Source organism: Typopeltis vanoorti, chromosome 1 (assembly GCF_054136105.1).
Source record: "Typopeltis vanoorti isolate ZY-2024b chromosome 1, IOZ_Tvanoo_1.0, whole genome shotgun sequence".
In the NCBI taxonomy this organism is placed as follows: Eukaryota; Metazoa; Arthropoda; class Arachnida; order Uropygi; family Thelyphonidae; genus Typopeltis; species Typopeltis vanoorti.
This window is the reverse complement of record NC_143549.1, coordinates 163776877-163792571: the sequence shown is the minus strand read 5'-3', so window position 1 is coordinate 163792571 and position 15695 is coordinate 163776877. Positions and strand designations below refer to the sequence as shown.

Here is a 15695-nt window from a genome sequence, read left to right as displayed (position 1 = left end):
AACTGGATTTTATGCGGTTATTAAGGGATAACTATCTGCGACAGCATGTAATGGAAAATACTAGGGGTCAGAGAGTGCTTGACCTAGTAATTACATCTGAGGATTTGGCTGTAACAAATATGACCACATTACCACCAATCGGTGAGAGTGATCATAGGGTCTTAACTTGGGAGGTGGCTAAAGGTGTAGAATTTTCAATTAAGACAGGGTACATGTGGAATTATCGGGCGGGAAAGTATGACAAGCTTAGGAGTTTGATTGGTTCAGTGCCATGGCATGTACAACTGCAAGGACTAGAAGTTGATAGTGCATGGGAGGTAGTTAAGAAGTGCTTGCATGAAGCAATGGCTGACTGTATACCTAGAGTCCGAATAATAAATCAAGTAGGGGTTAAATGGATGAATAACACCATTAAGCTTGAGTTGCAAAAAAAGAAACAACTATGGAGGGAATTTAAGGAGAAGGGTGACCGGCAGGCACATGAACGGTATAAAGCGCAGGCCAGAAGGGTGACAAGTGTGGTAAGAAAAGCAAAAAAGGATTACGAAAGAACATTGGCCATGCAGGCTAAAGAGAATCCTAAACACTTTTTTAGATATGTAGCAAGTAAAAGGAAAAATGTACATGGCAGATTGATTTTAAAGAATGCCGATGCTAGGGAGGTAACTGAATCAGTTGAGATAGTTGAGTTACTGAGTGAGCACTTTGCAAAAGTATATCATCAAGGTGGTGACATTGCAGAAACGAATAAACCAGTAGATTATACGGGAATTGTGGTTAATGAAGTGGAGGTGAGTAGTCTACTGCATAACCTCAATGTCAATACATCTGTGGGATTGGATGGTATACCAGCTCGTGTTGTACGAGAAGCAGCTAAAGAATTGTCAGTACCCTTGACCATTTTGTTTAATTTGAGTCTCGGGTCTGGGTTAGTCCCGAGCGGGTGGAAAGAGGGGAAAATAGTTCCACTGCATAAAGGTGGTTCCAAGACTGCTGTTGTAAATTACCGACCGATTAGCATATCAGGAATCATTGTAAAGGTCTTAGAGAAAATAGTCAAAAGGAAAATACAAGATTGGATTGAAGAAAATGGGATACTGTATCTGGGACAGCATGGTTTTGTGAAGGGTAGGTCATGCCTCAGTAACTTGCTCACGTATTATAACACAGTGACGGCTGAACTGGATAAGGGTAATGGGTTTACGGTGATTCTACTGGACCTTGCCAAGGCCTTTGACAGGATTCCACATGGAATTCTAATCAGTAAATTGCAGCATATGGGAATGGACATAGGGTTGGTGAGATGGATAGGAGGGTGGTTGACGGAGAGATATCAGAGAGTGGTTTACTCGGGAGTAGAGTCCACAAGACGGCCTGTGACTAGTGGTGTGCCACAGGGATCTGTTCTTGGGCCAATGCTGTTTAATTTGTTCATAAATGATATAGGAAATGATCTGAGAGGAACAGTTCATTTGTTTGTGGATGATGCGAAGTTGGGTAGGGCAATAGTGAATGCAGATGACGTCAAAATTTTGCAGGATGATTTGGATAGATTGGAGGTCTGGGCTAAGGAGAATGGATGTCAGTTTAATGTGGCAAAATGTAAGGTTATGCATTTTGGGGTGAAAAGATTGGAGGCAGTTTACTGCATTGGTGGAACCCTGCTCCAGGAAATTGATGAGGCACGAGATTTGGGAGTGTTGGTGGATAGGGAATTGAAATTTAGGGGACACATTGCAAAAGTGACCAAAACAGCTCATCAAATCACTTGGTTGCTGAAGAATACGTTGACAAGCAGAGACAAGCAGGTTATTGTTCCTCTCTATCGAGCCTTGATAAGACCCCATCTGGACTACTGTGCTCAGATTTGGTCACCTAGGTTTCTTCTTGATGGGGAGGATGTGGAGAGGATCCAGAGGCGAGTGACCAAGATGATAGCAGGTCTGTGGAATGAACCGTATGAGAACAGGTTGAGGATTTGTGGGTTGCAAAAATTGGTTGATAGGCGGAGGAGGGGAGATATGATTGAGACATTCAAATTACTGAAGGGTTTCTATAAAATTAATTCAGAAGATATTTTTGAGAACGGGGCTGGTTGTGGGAGGACTAGGGGACATCCATGGAAACTGGGCAAAAGTGTGGTTAGTAAAGGTGTTAGAGCTGGGTTCTTTACTTTTAGAGTAGTGAATGAGTGGAATGCGCTCCCTGAGTCTGTAGTGGATGCTGTGACAGTGAATGAGTTTAAGGCGAGGTATGATAGATACTGTATGAATGTCAGATAGTTGTGATGAATATGATTTGGGGCCTCCCTCGATGAGTCTAATGACTCCCTGGAGTTGCCCGTAATAATAGTAATAATAATAGTAATATACTACTCTGTGGTGTCCGTCAGGCCACCCCACTACCCATGCAAGCAACTCATATCCATTCCTGCTTGCTCCATCTAATGTAATAGTTTCCCATGCTGTATTCTGTCAAATGCATTTGCAAAATCTGGCAGAATCATAATGTACACATTTCTCTTATCCAACTCAGCTGTCCCTCTAATTTACTTTCTCTCTGTAAGATGAACAAATGAATTGGAAGTGAATGGTTTCGGTATGCATCACTAGGTAGCAGCATAGTCTAGGATGATAACATTACATGTAGTAGATGTGCATGCATATTTTGTAGCTATTTTCAACATTCTAAAATGGTAACAATGCTTGAGGAGTATGCAGTTGTCGAATGATATTCTATTATATGTTTCTTATGAACAAAAATTATTTCCTGCAAAGGACATTTAGAGGATATAAATGTATTCTGTTTATGGCAAGAATTGTTTGTCATGTGCAGCAATTCAAACTGGTCCAGAAAATTTTGCAGGAACACTCGGCACGTCACGGTGAAGACTCATTGGGCTGCTCTGTTGAGATTGCGACAGAAGCCACTGTCATATAGGTGAACAAATGATCTGAGATGATAAGTGGATAACAACAAACAGCATAAAGAGTGCAATAGGTCTTGGTCTAGCTTACAGCATAATGAATGGTCATTTAAAATTTTCAGAACGTGTAAACATGCTGGGTATCCAGAGAACTGTGCCCTCAGCACAAAATGAACCAAATGTTTATGACTTTGTAATATTTCTTCTGCCATGCAGGCAAATGAGAGATGTAAACAATATTGTTAGGAATGAATTATGGGTTCACCACTACCAACCTGAATCAAAGCATGCTTCAGTGCAATGGAAACATCCCACTTTGCTGGCAAGCAAGAAGTTCAAGGTTTTTCCATCAGTGGGAAAGCTCATGGTCTTTTGGGATTCCCAAGGGGTATTGCTGGCCCATTTTAAGAAGCATGGTGAAAATGTGAATGCCACATATTGCTGTAAAATTTGATTGAAGCTTCAGGATGCAATTTACCAAAAACATCCAGGCCTACTGATAGGAGTATTTCTCCTGCATGACAAAGTGAGATCTCATATAGCTACAGGAGCCCTAGCGAGAATTGAAGAACTTCAGTGGGTACTCCAACATCTGCCTTACATCCCCAAGCTCTTCACCTGAATCCTAAGTAACTACCTTTTTTGCCTGCTGAAACAGCACCTCGGTGGCAGACATTTTGTTGATGATTAGAAGGTTGAAAACAAGGTGCATAGTTGGCTAAGACAACAGACAAAAGAATTCCATGCTGTTGCTGGTTTTGAAGGACTAGTAAAGCAATGGGGCAAGTATATAAATGTTGATGGGGAATTATGTAGATAAATAAATGCTTTGCAATGTTTATTTCATTTGGCTTATTTTTTTATAACCATTTGTAACTTACCAACTTTCAGTTGTAAAATATAAATAAATTATAAAGACAGGACCTGTCTTTTACAAATCCATACTGCTCTATGAGCAGTATGGATTTGTAAAATCCATATTTTACAAATCCATTTTAGTGTTTTGGGATTCCCAATACCCCTTGGGAATCCCAAAACACTCATATTCCTATCCACCCATTCTTGAATTTTACCTTTATCTAACCTTTCATTCACTGTTCCTGAGATACTAATTGACGTGTAATTTGCTATTTCTATCATGCAGTCTCCTTTATGTAATGGAACTATCTTGTCCTCTTTCTGCTCCCTTTGAACTTTGCCAGAGCTGAGAAATTAAGCCTGTTTGTCAGAGGCACTGTTGCACATTCCTGTAAGTCATAGACTAGCATGTCATCCAATCCAACTACTGTGTTCACAATGATATTTCTCAGAATGCAGAGCACTTTCAGTTCTTTTGTCATTTCTCGCATCAGCCTCTGTCACATTAGCAACTGCATTATCTTCACTGAAATACAAAATGATCCTTAAGTATTTCAACTATTTCTTCTACTTTTGTTACTTTCTTATCAAACTGTTTAAATTATTCTTCCACAATCATTATTTCTATGTACTCACTACATATGAGGAGAAGGAAAAAAAAAAACACTCTAGGATTTCCTTAGCTGCTTAGCTAATTTCCTCTTATGCGATTCACCCTTCTTGCCTGCATTTTGAATTGCACGTGGGTGTATTACTAACTTTTTTATATTCCTTTCACAATATATTTTCTTCTTTGCAGCTCCTACTTTTGATGCTACTCATCCATTTAATTCCTACTTGATTTAACCTCCTGGCTCTCAGCATGCAGTCTGATACTGCTCCCCTCAAACAATCCCTATCTCCAATGCACTATCGACATTCTGTGCTTGTAGCTTCTTATGTTGTGACATGTCTCTAAGCTACCTATAGGTTTAACATCACAACTTTGCAGTTTACACATATTCCTTTTTAACTGAAAACTCCAAGTTTAGCAACCTCCCAAGATGAAATTGTGTGATCACTTTTCCTGATTGGAGGCAGAGAGGCTACCTTGGTTATGGTGTATTGTCTGGTGCTATTACCAGATCCAGATCTCAAACACTGTATCACCTCAGTCACATGCTACATCAGATAATTATTCTTAGTAACTGTATACATTCCATTTCAATTTACAAGTTTCCATTTGGCATTGTAATCTGAAAGGATATGATACTAGGAATACAGTCAGAAAATATTTTGTAAGGGAAAAATTAATTATGCTAAATTTCTTCAGAGGAGAGCTCACAACAGTGTGTTTGTAAGGGCTGTTTATAAATAAAGATGAAACAAATTAAGAAAATAATGTTAGAATCCTCTAACATCCAATTTACAGACCAACTATTTCTGCTGAATCACTACCTATTTCCTCTTCAAGCTCTGTCTGTAGAACTGGAATAAGAAGACAGTTGCATTTATGGATATTCATCACCAAGGAAGATGATTTCACTGTTTTAGATTGTTTGTGTACAGAAGATTAATAATCATCAAGATAAAGTATAATAGTTCAGAATAATTTAGAGTTCAGAAAGCTTGAAACAGCAAATGAATTTGAGAGCGAGACAAAATTGAGCCAGAGGCACTCAAAGCATTATATATTCCTTTGAATGGGTATTAGGGTCAATTTTCATTCAGATATCATATGGCAATTAAGAGAGGGTGGATGAGATGATTGTGATGGTAGGAACAAATGACTTGAATGGTAATGTAAGTAGGGCAGCAAGAGATATGAGATTCTTGCATGAGGGTGTACGAAAGAAGACACAGAAGAAAGATTTGTGTGTGTGTGTGTGTGTGTTGCCTAGGTATGATAGTGACGAGCTGAGCAGAAGAGCGGTGAATGGCATAATAGCGAGAATGTGTCAGAAGAGAGGATTGGAATGCATTTGAGAACAGAGAGGAATTGTATGCGAGAGACCACTTGCATTTGAATGAGGAAAGACGTAGGCATCTGGAGAGATTGCTGTTCTGAACGAGTCAGTGTGGATGGTAGCAGGGGTGGCCTCGTGGGAATAGATAATTGGGAGATGGGGGACAACATCAGGTAATGCTGAGCCCAGTGGAGTCTAGAGGGGATAATGCTGGGTATAGAAACAATGGCATTTTTATGCTTTATACTAATGCCAGGAGCATTTGGAATAAGGAAGATGAATTGGCGGCACTGATAGCATCACCCTGGCCAAAGATTATTGGGATCACTGAGATGTGGTTGACAGAGGAGGATATAATAACAGGAATAGAAGTTGCTAGGTACAGCATTTTTCAGCAAGATAGGAAGGGACAGCGTGGTGGTCGAATACTGCTTATGATAAGTGACAATCTATGTCCTTTAAGAGTGGAGGCTTTGGAAGGCTGTGACACTAATGACTTTGAAAGCATATGGTGTGAAGTGGAGGTGGGCAAGACAGGATATTTAGTGGGGTGTTGCTACATACCAAGAAACACAAAGCGTAAGGACCAGGAGATTTTGAGACAGTTGAGCATGGCAAGTGCAAGAAGAATGGTTATGGGAAATTTTAACTAAAACAGTATAAATTGGGGAGAGGAAGCTGCATGTAGCATAAGGGAATGGAATTTCTAGAATTCTTGAGTGACAATTGTCTTAGGCAACATATAACAGAGGGAACAAGAGGTTCAAGAGTTTTGGATTTGGTTATAGCATCAGAAGAGTTGATAATAACTGAGATGACCTCTCTCCCACCAGTTGGAGAGAAAGTGACCATATGGATTTCACTTGGAAAATGAATAGACATGCAGGAGTATCAAAGAGATGGGAATGTATGTGGAATTATAAAGCAGGTGATTATCATAGTCTTAGACATCAACTTGGAGAAGTTTCGTGGAGGGAGGAATTGGAAGGCTGGGATATCATTAGTGCTTGGGAAATTGTGAAGGAATATTTGTTAGCAGCAATGGTAAGCTGTATTCCACGAGTGAAGAAGAGGACACAATTTGGAGTAAAGTGGATGACAAACAATATTAAACAGGAACTGCAAGCAAAAGAGAAGCTATGGAAGAGATATAAGGAGACAGGTGAAGAGAAGATGCATGAAGAATATAAGACAAGGGCCAAGAGAGTGACTAGTATGGTAAGGAAGGCAAAACTGGAATATGAGAAGAGATTGGCCCTAAGATCCAAAGAAAATCCTAGGGAATTTTTTAGCTATGTGGCCAGTAGGAGGAGAAATGACTGTGGAAGAAGGACATTGTGGGATAAAAATGGGAATAGAATGACTGATGCAGAGGACATAGTGGAATTGTTCAATGAACACTTTATTGGAATATTTCATCCTGGAGGAGTAAATTTTAATACTACAGAGATAGGGCAGGTTCGAGGTTTAAAGGTCCAGGAGGAGAGTGTGTTCCAAGTACTGAGTACTCTGGATGTCAGTAAAGCTGTGAGACTGGATGGCATTTCACCACCAGTTTTGAGAGAATGTGCTAAAGAACTGACAGCTTCATTGACCTGGCTTTTCAATAAAAGTCTGGCTGCGGAAAAGGTGCCCAGGGAATGAAAGGAAGGTAAGATAGTGCCATTGCATAAGGGTGGTAGCAGACTGGAAGTGTCTAATTATAGGCCAGTTTGTGTGTCATCAGTAGTTGGTTAAAATCTTGGAGAAATTAGTGAGGGAACATATACAGCATTGGGTGGATGAGGGTAATGTTATCTGTGAGAGTCAACATGGATTTGTGAAGGGGCGCTCTTGTTTTAGAAATATGCTAGCCTTTTATAATAAAGTTACAAGAGCAGTAGATGAGGGAAAGGCATATACTGCCATTTTCTTGGATTTAGTGAAGGCATTTGACAGGGTGCCACATGATAAGCTGATATTTAAGTTGCAGCACATGGGTTTGGATGTCAGGTTGGTCAACTGGATTCAGGATTGGCTGTCCGATAGGTATCAGAGGTGTTGTGTATGGTGAGGCAGTTTCAAGGAGGCAGAGAGTTAAAAGTACTGTCCTGGGACCTATATTGTTTAACCTTTATATCAATGACATTGTCCGTGGATTGCAAGGGGATATTCAGTTGTTTGCAGATGATGCAAAGCTGGTAAGGGTTATTAGCAATAGTGCAGCCCTGCAAGAGGATTTGAATAAGCTAGATAGATGGGCAAATGAATGGGGGTTTCAGTTTAATGCAGCAAAATGTAAGGTCTTGAGGTTTGGGGAACATCGATGGGATGCTGCATACTCTATGGGAGGAGTTATACTGGAGGAAGTAGGGGAGACAAGAGATCTGGGGTTGATAATTGATAAAAACCTGAAGTTTAGGGGACATATTGCAAAGGTGGTGAAGGTAACACAGAGGATTGGTGCAATAATGAGAAGGACACTGACCTGCAGAGATAAAAGGGTTATCATTCCGTTGTATAAGACTCTGATCAGACCACATTTAGACTGTTGTTCTCGGATGTAATCTTCAGGATTTTAAGGGGATAAATTAGCTGTGGAAAGGGTACAAAGGTGGATAACAAAGATGGTGTCAGGACTGTACAATGTTATGAGAATTGGCTGAGGGAGTGTGGACTGCAGAGTTTGGTGGATAGAAGGAGAGGTGATATGGTTGAGACTTTTAAACTGTTGAGAGGTGGTTACAGGGTTGACACTGGGGAGTTCTTTTACTTTGTTGAACAGTGGGAAAGAGTCGTGACAAGGGGCCATCCCTGGAAGTTATGAAAGGAAACTATGAGAAAGACGGTGAGGAGTGGTTTCTTTTCATGGAGGGTGGTTGAACCATGGAATGCATTGCCTGATAGAGTGGTGAGAGTGAGAACAGTCAATGCGTTTAAGGAGTGGTATGATAGACTGTGTTTCTGAGAAAAGACCTCCCACGATGAGTCTTTTGACTTTATGGAGGCCTGAATAATAATAATACAATGCTTGAATTTCTAATGTTCTTACTTAACTTGTAATCCTTTTTGCATAATCTTAACAATCAGCCAACCTTTCAGTATATTTTTTGCATATGTTGTGAAGATATGGAAAATCTATTAAAAAGATGTAAGCCATCTTGTTACATGTGCTTAATGTCATCAAGCTTACGTATATTTTAAGATTGCTTGGAAACAAAGGCTATGAGACCAGTATGTTATTTCTGTTAACTGCATGTTCTTCAGCTGGTTTGTCTATTTTTGGAGATAAACCAATTTCTAAACCCTACTCTTGATATATTAGATCAGATAACTTCATCTGAAGTTATCTGATCTGATATATCAAGTTATCTTGCATCCTTTGACAGGATTTTAATTGAGATTTTTCCAGCAGAAGGGCAAATGTCATGTGAAAGCCTTGTAGCTGCACTTTAGAGATATATTGTATTTTAAGAACTAACACCCTTGTGATATTTGTATCTCAGAATACAATATCACAAGGAAGATTGACATAAACTGACATTAAAGTCGTCGTTGTTAGTAGTAGTATCGCATGGAACCTCCATGGAGTGGGAAGAGTTATCATTAAAGATCCACACAATATTTGTCACAGTAGCACACTCGGGGTTTAATCTTGGGGAGGGGGGGGGGAAGTTGAGTAGAAGATTTGAGAATACACACTGAGAACTGAGCATCTGCAATGATCACTAATTCATAAGTAGTATAGAAATAGAAGACACGACACAACATAAATAAAAAAAAAAAAATGAATTTTAATTACGAAAAGATTTTTGGAAAATTTTCTAGTGCTTTTTCTTTTTCTTTGGGGGGTGCCAGGGCCCCTTGTCCCCCCCGGGTGTGCTGCTGATTTGTCATACCTCTCCTTGAACACATTGACTTACATAGTACTCATAACAGACTCTGACAATCCATTCCATTCATTCTCCACAATCCAATCCAGTTATTCACCACTTGAAGAGTGGTAAATTTGCCATGTCATCCATTTCGATAGATGACTTCTAGCCAGGTGCTAACTTTGGTAACTTAAAAAAAACTGGAGACTGATAAGCATAAGAGGGAGAGGGGATATGAATATCAGTCTCCAGTTTTTTTCAATTACATACCTCTGTATCTTCTCCATCACTTCTCATTTCCTGCACTAATTCAGATGTAGCTGTATCAAGGCCTTATAAAGAGGAATAATAACTTCATTATCTCTGCTTGTTTATCTATACTTAAACAGTCAAATTATCCTATGAATTGCTTGGCTACCTTTTGAAATATGTTCTCTGAAATTCAACTTCCTACCCTCCACCACCACCTCAAGATTCCTATTCATCACTTTTCTGGAGTATCGATCTATCAATGTGATATATACAGTTTATAATTTTAGCATCCCAAAATGCATAATTTGACACTTTCCACATTAATTTGGTACCATTTAGCTTTTATCCATACTCATTCTATTTAAAAATTCCTGTAAGCTCCTCTATGTTGTCTCAATTAACTATTTCACTACCAAATTTTGCATCATCAACAAATGACTGTTTCTCTTCAAATTATTTCCTATATCATTTATATACAAATTAAACAGCAGTGGCCCAAGCACAATCTTGCAGCACACTACTGGTCACCTGCTTTCTCCTAGATGCTGCTCTTCAGTATGCTGTTCTTTGGTATCTGTCCATAAGCCACCCTCATATCCAAATTACCAACTTCATATCTCCTCTCCCATTTGTACCTATTTGCAGGGCCGTCGCCAGATTAGATAGCACCCTGAGGCAAACAATTAAATATTGCCCCTGATGGATTATAAGACAAAAATATAAGAAAATCTCCAATTGCTATTTTCTTTTTCTTATAAGAGAAACATGAATGCAAAACAATTACATAATAATAATAAGCTCTTCTAAATTTAAATTATAAACTATGTCTGTCTCCATCAATATAGTTGCTAGATCAACCAATCTTTCTTGGATCATTGCTGTTTGCAAATAATTTGTAATCAGTTTAAGCTTGGAAAAACTTCTTTCCACACTTGCTACACTAACAGGAATTGTTAGCGTAGTGACGGCGCCTACTGCAATATGGCTGAACGAGCACCCTCATTAAGCTGCGCCGTGAGGCAGGCTGCCGCTATGCTACATCCTGTCGATGGTACTACCTATTTGCATAAGAGTTCCATGTGGTATCCCTTCAAATCTTTTGCAAAATCCAGCAGTATCATTGTGTAATCATATTCCCTTTATCCAACTCAGCTGCCACACTATTAGAAAAAGTTACTAAATTATTAAGGCATCACCTACCTGTCACAAAGTCATGTCATTCCCCCTTCCACAGAGTATCATATCCTTATCTATCCATTCCCAAATTCTTTCTTTGACTAACTTTTTCAATACCTTTACTGCCACTCCAAAGATATATGGTCCATAACTTGCTGCCACAGTCCTGGGGTCTCCTTTATGCAATGGAATAATTTTGCCTTCCTTCCACTCCTTGGTACTTTATCAGAGCTGATACTAATCAGCCTAATCAGAGACAATGCCAGTTCCTCTGCATGTTCTTGTAATACATATGCTGAAATCTGATCTAATTCCATGGCTATTTGCATTGAGATTGTGCAGTATCCTGAGTACGTCATCAATTTCCATTCTCAAACTAGTTCCTATCACATCAGTCACAGCAATATCATTTTTCGTACTGTCCAATTTTTTGCATTTTCTGGTTAATGGATACTACCTATTCATCTAACTACTACTACCTAATTTATTCTCCTGACCTTGGGTGTAACAGTCTAATTTTTCCCCTTTCAGATATCCCTTGACCATCTTACTTGCACTACTAATATCTTTTCTTTGTAGATTCTTATGCCATGGCACTGCTTTAAGCTGTATATTAAGCCTCTCATAATCACCTGCCTTGTAGTTCCACATATACACATTAACTGAAAATTCCTCATGTTTGCAACCTCTGGAGTCACAATTTCTTGACCAGAAGTAATCTGAGTAACTTGGAGAATGGCACTGGATCTTTAACCAGATCCAGTGTCATTCTCAAATAGAGTCCTCTTCCTAACTTGCTGTTTCAAGTAATAATCTCTTAGTAGGTGAATAAATTCCATTTCCTTCCTACCATGTGATCTTTCTTCCTTCCAATCTCTCTCTCTCTCTGTTTAGTTGAAATCCTCTGAGACAATTACTTGACCTGACCAATGAGTGCAGGTCAATAACTTGACCTGCACTCATTGGGCTAATTTGCTTATGTCTTTCATATCATTCCTTGTACCCCCCCCCCAGCCTATACTAGCAACTTACTGTGTGTTTTGTCCAGATTTCCTCAAATGAACTGCCATCCACATGATCTCTGTCTTCCTGATATCCTAATCTTTTTAACTGCAGTTCATTGGCTATCATCAGCATTGTTAACACACACACACACACACACACACACACACACACACACACACACACACACACAGCTCCTCACAAAATATTGCATATTAAAATCCCCTAACAGAGATGTCTTAGCTACAGTAGTTATATTATGCATTAACCTCCCTACCAGCTGAGGTGGATGAAATAGTGAGACCAAATTACACTTCTTATCCATGTTATTCAACGGGTGTTAGAGAATCGTATCCAGATTTAGTTTGATGTCTATATACGTCATGGCTGGTTGGGGTGTTAATACCATCCTGATAGTATCTACTTTAATACAAAATATTATTATTATTCAGGCCTCCATAGAGTCAAAAGACTCATCGTGGGAGGTCCTTCCTAAGAAACACAAAGTCTATCATACCACTCCTTAAACTCATTGACCGTTCTTGCTCTCACCACTCCATCAGGTAATGCATTCCACAGTTCAACCGCCCTCCACGCAAAGAAACCACTCCTCACCCTCTTGCTCACAGTTTCCTTTCGTAACTTCGAGGGATGGCCTCTTGTCATCACTCCTTCCCGAACCTCCCCAGTGTCAACCCTGTAACCACCTCTCAACAGTTTAAGTCTCAATCATATCGCCTCTCCTTCTATCCACCAAACTCTGCAGTCCACATTCCCTCAGCAGATCCTCATAACTAACATTTTAGTCCTGAAACCATCTTTGTTATCCACCTTTGTACCCTTTCCACAGTTAATTTATCCCTTTCAAATCCTGGGGACCAAATCTGAGAACAATAGTCTAAGTGTGGTCTGATCAGAGTCTTATACAACGGAATGATAACCCTTTTATCTCTGCAGGTCAGTGTCCTTCTCATTATTGCACCAATCCTCTGTGTTACCTTCACCACCTTTGCAATATGTCCCCTAAACTTCAGGTTTCTATCAATCATCAACCCCAGATCTCTTGTCTCCCCTACTTCCTCCAGTATAACTCCTCCCATAGAGTATGCAGCATCCCATCGATGTTCCCCAAACCTCAAGACCTTACATTTTGCTGCATTAAACTGAAACCCCCATTCATTTGCCCATCTATCTAGCTTATTCAAATCCTCTTGCAGGGCTACCACATCTGCACTATTACTAATAATCCTTCCCAGCTTTGCATCCGCAAACAACTGAATATCCCCTTGCAATCCACTGGCAATGTCATTGATATAAAGGTTAAACAATATAGGTCCTAGTACTGAGCCCTGTGGGACCCCACTTGTAACCCTCTGCCTCTTTGAAACTGCTCCACCATACACAACTCTCTGATACCTATCAGACAGCCAATCCTGAATCCAGTTGACCAACCTGACATCCAAACCCATGTGCTGCAACTTAAATATCAGCTGATCATGTGGCACCCTGTCAAATGCCTTCGCTAAGCCTAAGAAAATTGCAGTATATGCCTTTCCCCTCATCTAATGTTCTTGTAAATTTATTATAAAAGGCTAGCATATTGCTAAAACAAGAGCACCCCTTCACAAATCCATGTTGACTCTCACAGATAACATTACCCTCATCTGCCCAGTGCTGTATATATACGGTCCCTCACTACTTTCTCCAAGATCTTAACTACTGATGACACACAGACTGGCCATTAGACACTTCCAGTCTGCTACCACCCTTATGCAATGGCACTATCTTACCTTCCTTCCATTCCCTGGGCACCTTTCCTGCAGCCAGACTTTTATTGAAAAGCCAGGTCATAGGAGTTGTCAGTTCTTTAGCACATTCTCTCAAAACTCGTGGTGAAATACCATCCAGTCCCACAACTTTACTGACATCCAGAGTACTCAGTACTTTCAACACACTCTCCTCCTGCACCTTAAAACCTCGAACCTGCCCTATCTCTGTAGTATTAAAATTCACTCCTCCAGGATGAAATATTCCAATAAAGTATTCATTGAACAATTCCACTATGTCCTCTGCATCAGTCATTCTATTCCCATTTTTATCCCACAATGTCCTTCTTCCACAGTCATTTCTCCTCCTACTGGCCACATAGCTAAAAAATTCCCTAGGATTTTCTTTGGATCTTAGGGCCAATCTCCTCTCATATTCCAGTTTCGCTTTCCTTACCACACTAGTCACTCTTCTGGCCTGTGTCTTATATTCTTCATGCATCTTCTCTTCACCTGTCTCCCAAAATGAAAAACCATGCAATTCCTGTTTAATATTGTTTGTCATCCACTTTACTCTAAATTGTGTTCTCTTCTTCTCTTGTGGTATACAACTTACCATTGCTATTAAATATACAACTATTTCTTAAAATCTAAACTATTAAATCTGTCACACTCATAGAAAATAAAGTAGTACAAATTAACTTAATATTATTAATTAAAATATGAACTAGTATAGACATTCCCTAGCACAGAACTTTGTTAAGAAATATTTTATTTTAATTTTTAATGTAAAGGCAAACTATTGCATTTCTACCATTAGTTATTAGATCTGTTAAAGCACTATAGACTTGAGTAGATAATATTCTGTAAAAGAAAAAAAATTAGTATGATAAATTATTTGACACTAATGTTTCTATGCAGGAAAAGCAGCAACTTCAAGAAAAGCTCTCAGATAATGTTACAGAATTAACTAGTCTTCGTGAAGAACATAGGCTTTTACAAGAATTAGCATGTAGAGAAAGTGAAAAATTTCGTCAAGAGAGAAATGCTACATCTGAGGTAAAAATAATTTTAAAGGAACTTAAATATTGCTTTTATTTTTAAAGAATCCTTAGTTTTTATATATATATGTTAAAGATACCAAGCTATTTTAAACCTGGTTTTTAATCCATTTCCCAAGTAAGCAAACAAACAGACAAATATGTCAAGTTTGTGCCTGCATGTAATGCAAGTCTAAGTGACCCGTAAAGTAGTACAAGTCTAGGCAGCTCGTGGTAAAGGTGGAATAAGCCCTGATCACTATTCTTAATATTTACCCTTGATGCAAAGCCCATCTCCTTGAGGAGATGTATGATGGTATGCATTAAAGGCAAGGGGCCACTACCCAGACCGGTTTCGAACTTTATTGAGGTCTCATCGGTGGGAGCCAGTCTTAGAAATACCAAGGTTAAGTAATATTACTTAACCTTGGTATAGTTACCAAAAGGTGCTTTCACCTTATTAAATAAAAATCTCAGGATGAGAGATAGATGTAGAAAGTTTTTTACCATAGGTATAGCCTGGGTAAATTAAGGGTAAATATTAAGAATAGTGATCAGAGCTTATTTCACCTTTACCATGAGTTGCCTAGACTTGTACTACTTTACAGGTCACTTAGACTTGCATTACATGCAGGTACAAACTTGACTTATTTGTCTGTTTGCTTACTTGGGAAATGGAGTAAAAACCAGGTTTAAAATAGCTTGGTATCTTACATATATTATACCCAAGGTAAAAAACTTTCTACACACACACACACACACACACATATATTATTCATTTGAAGGAGAATTTGATTAATAATTACTTGAATTGTTGAAAATTTATTTATCACTAGGTTAGACTATAATAGATTTAGTTTAATCCTTTGTCCCAG

At 39.1% G+C, this 15695-nt stretch overlaps 1 protein-coding gene across 4 annotated transcripts in view; it reads left to right on the top strand.

The window, feature by feature from the left end:
* The window catches only part of LOC150110596 (rab11 family-interacting protein 4A-like), a 249791-nt gene that overhangs the window by 207809 nt on the left and 26287 nt on the right, over positions 1-15695 (top strand). For all 4 annotated transcript variants that reach the window (XM_090395061.1, XM_090395062.1, XM_090395063.1 and 1 more), the window contains one exon: positions 14702-14839. In XM_090395061.1, coding sequence (XP_090251187.1) covers positions 14702-14839 — 138 coding nt within the window. The remainder of the gene's footprint in view (positions 1-14701; positions 14840-15695) is intronic.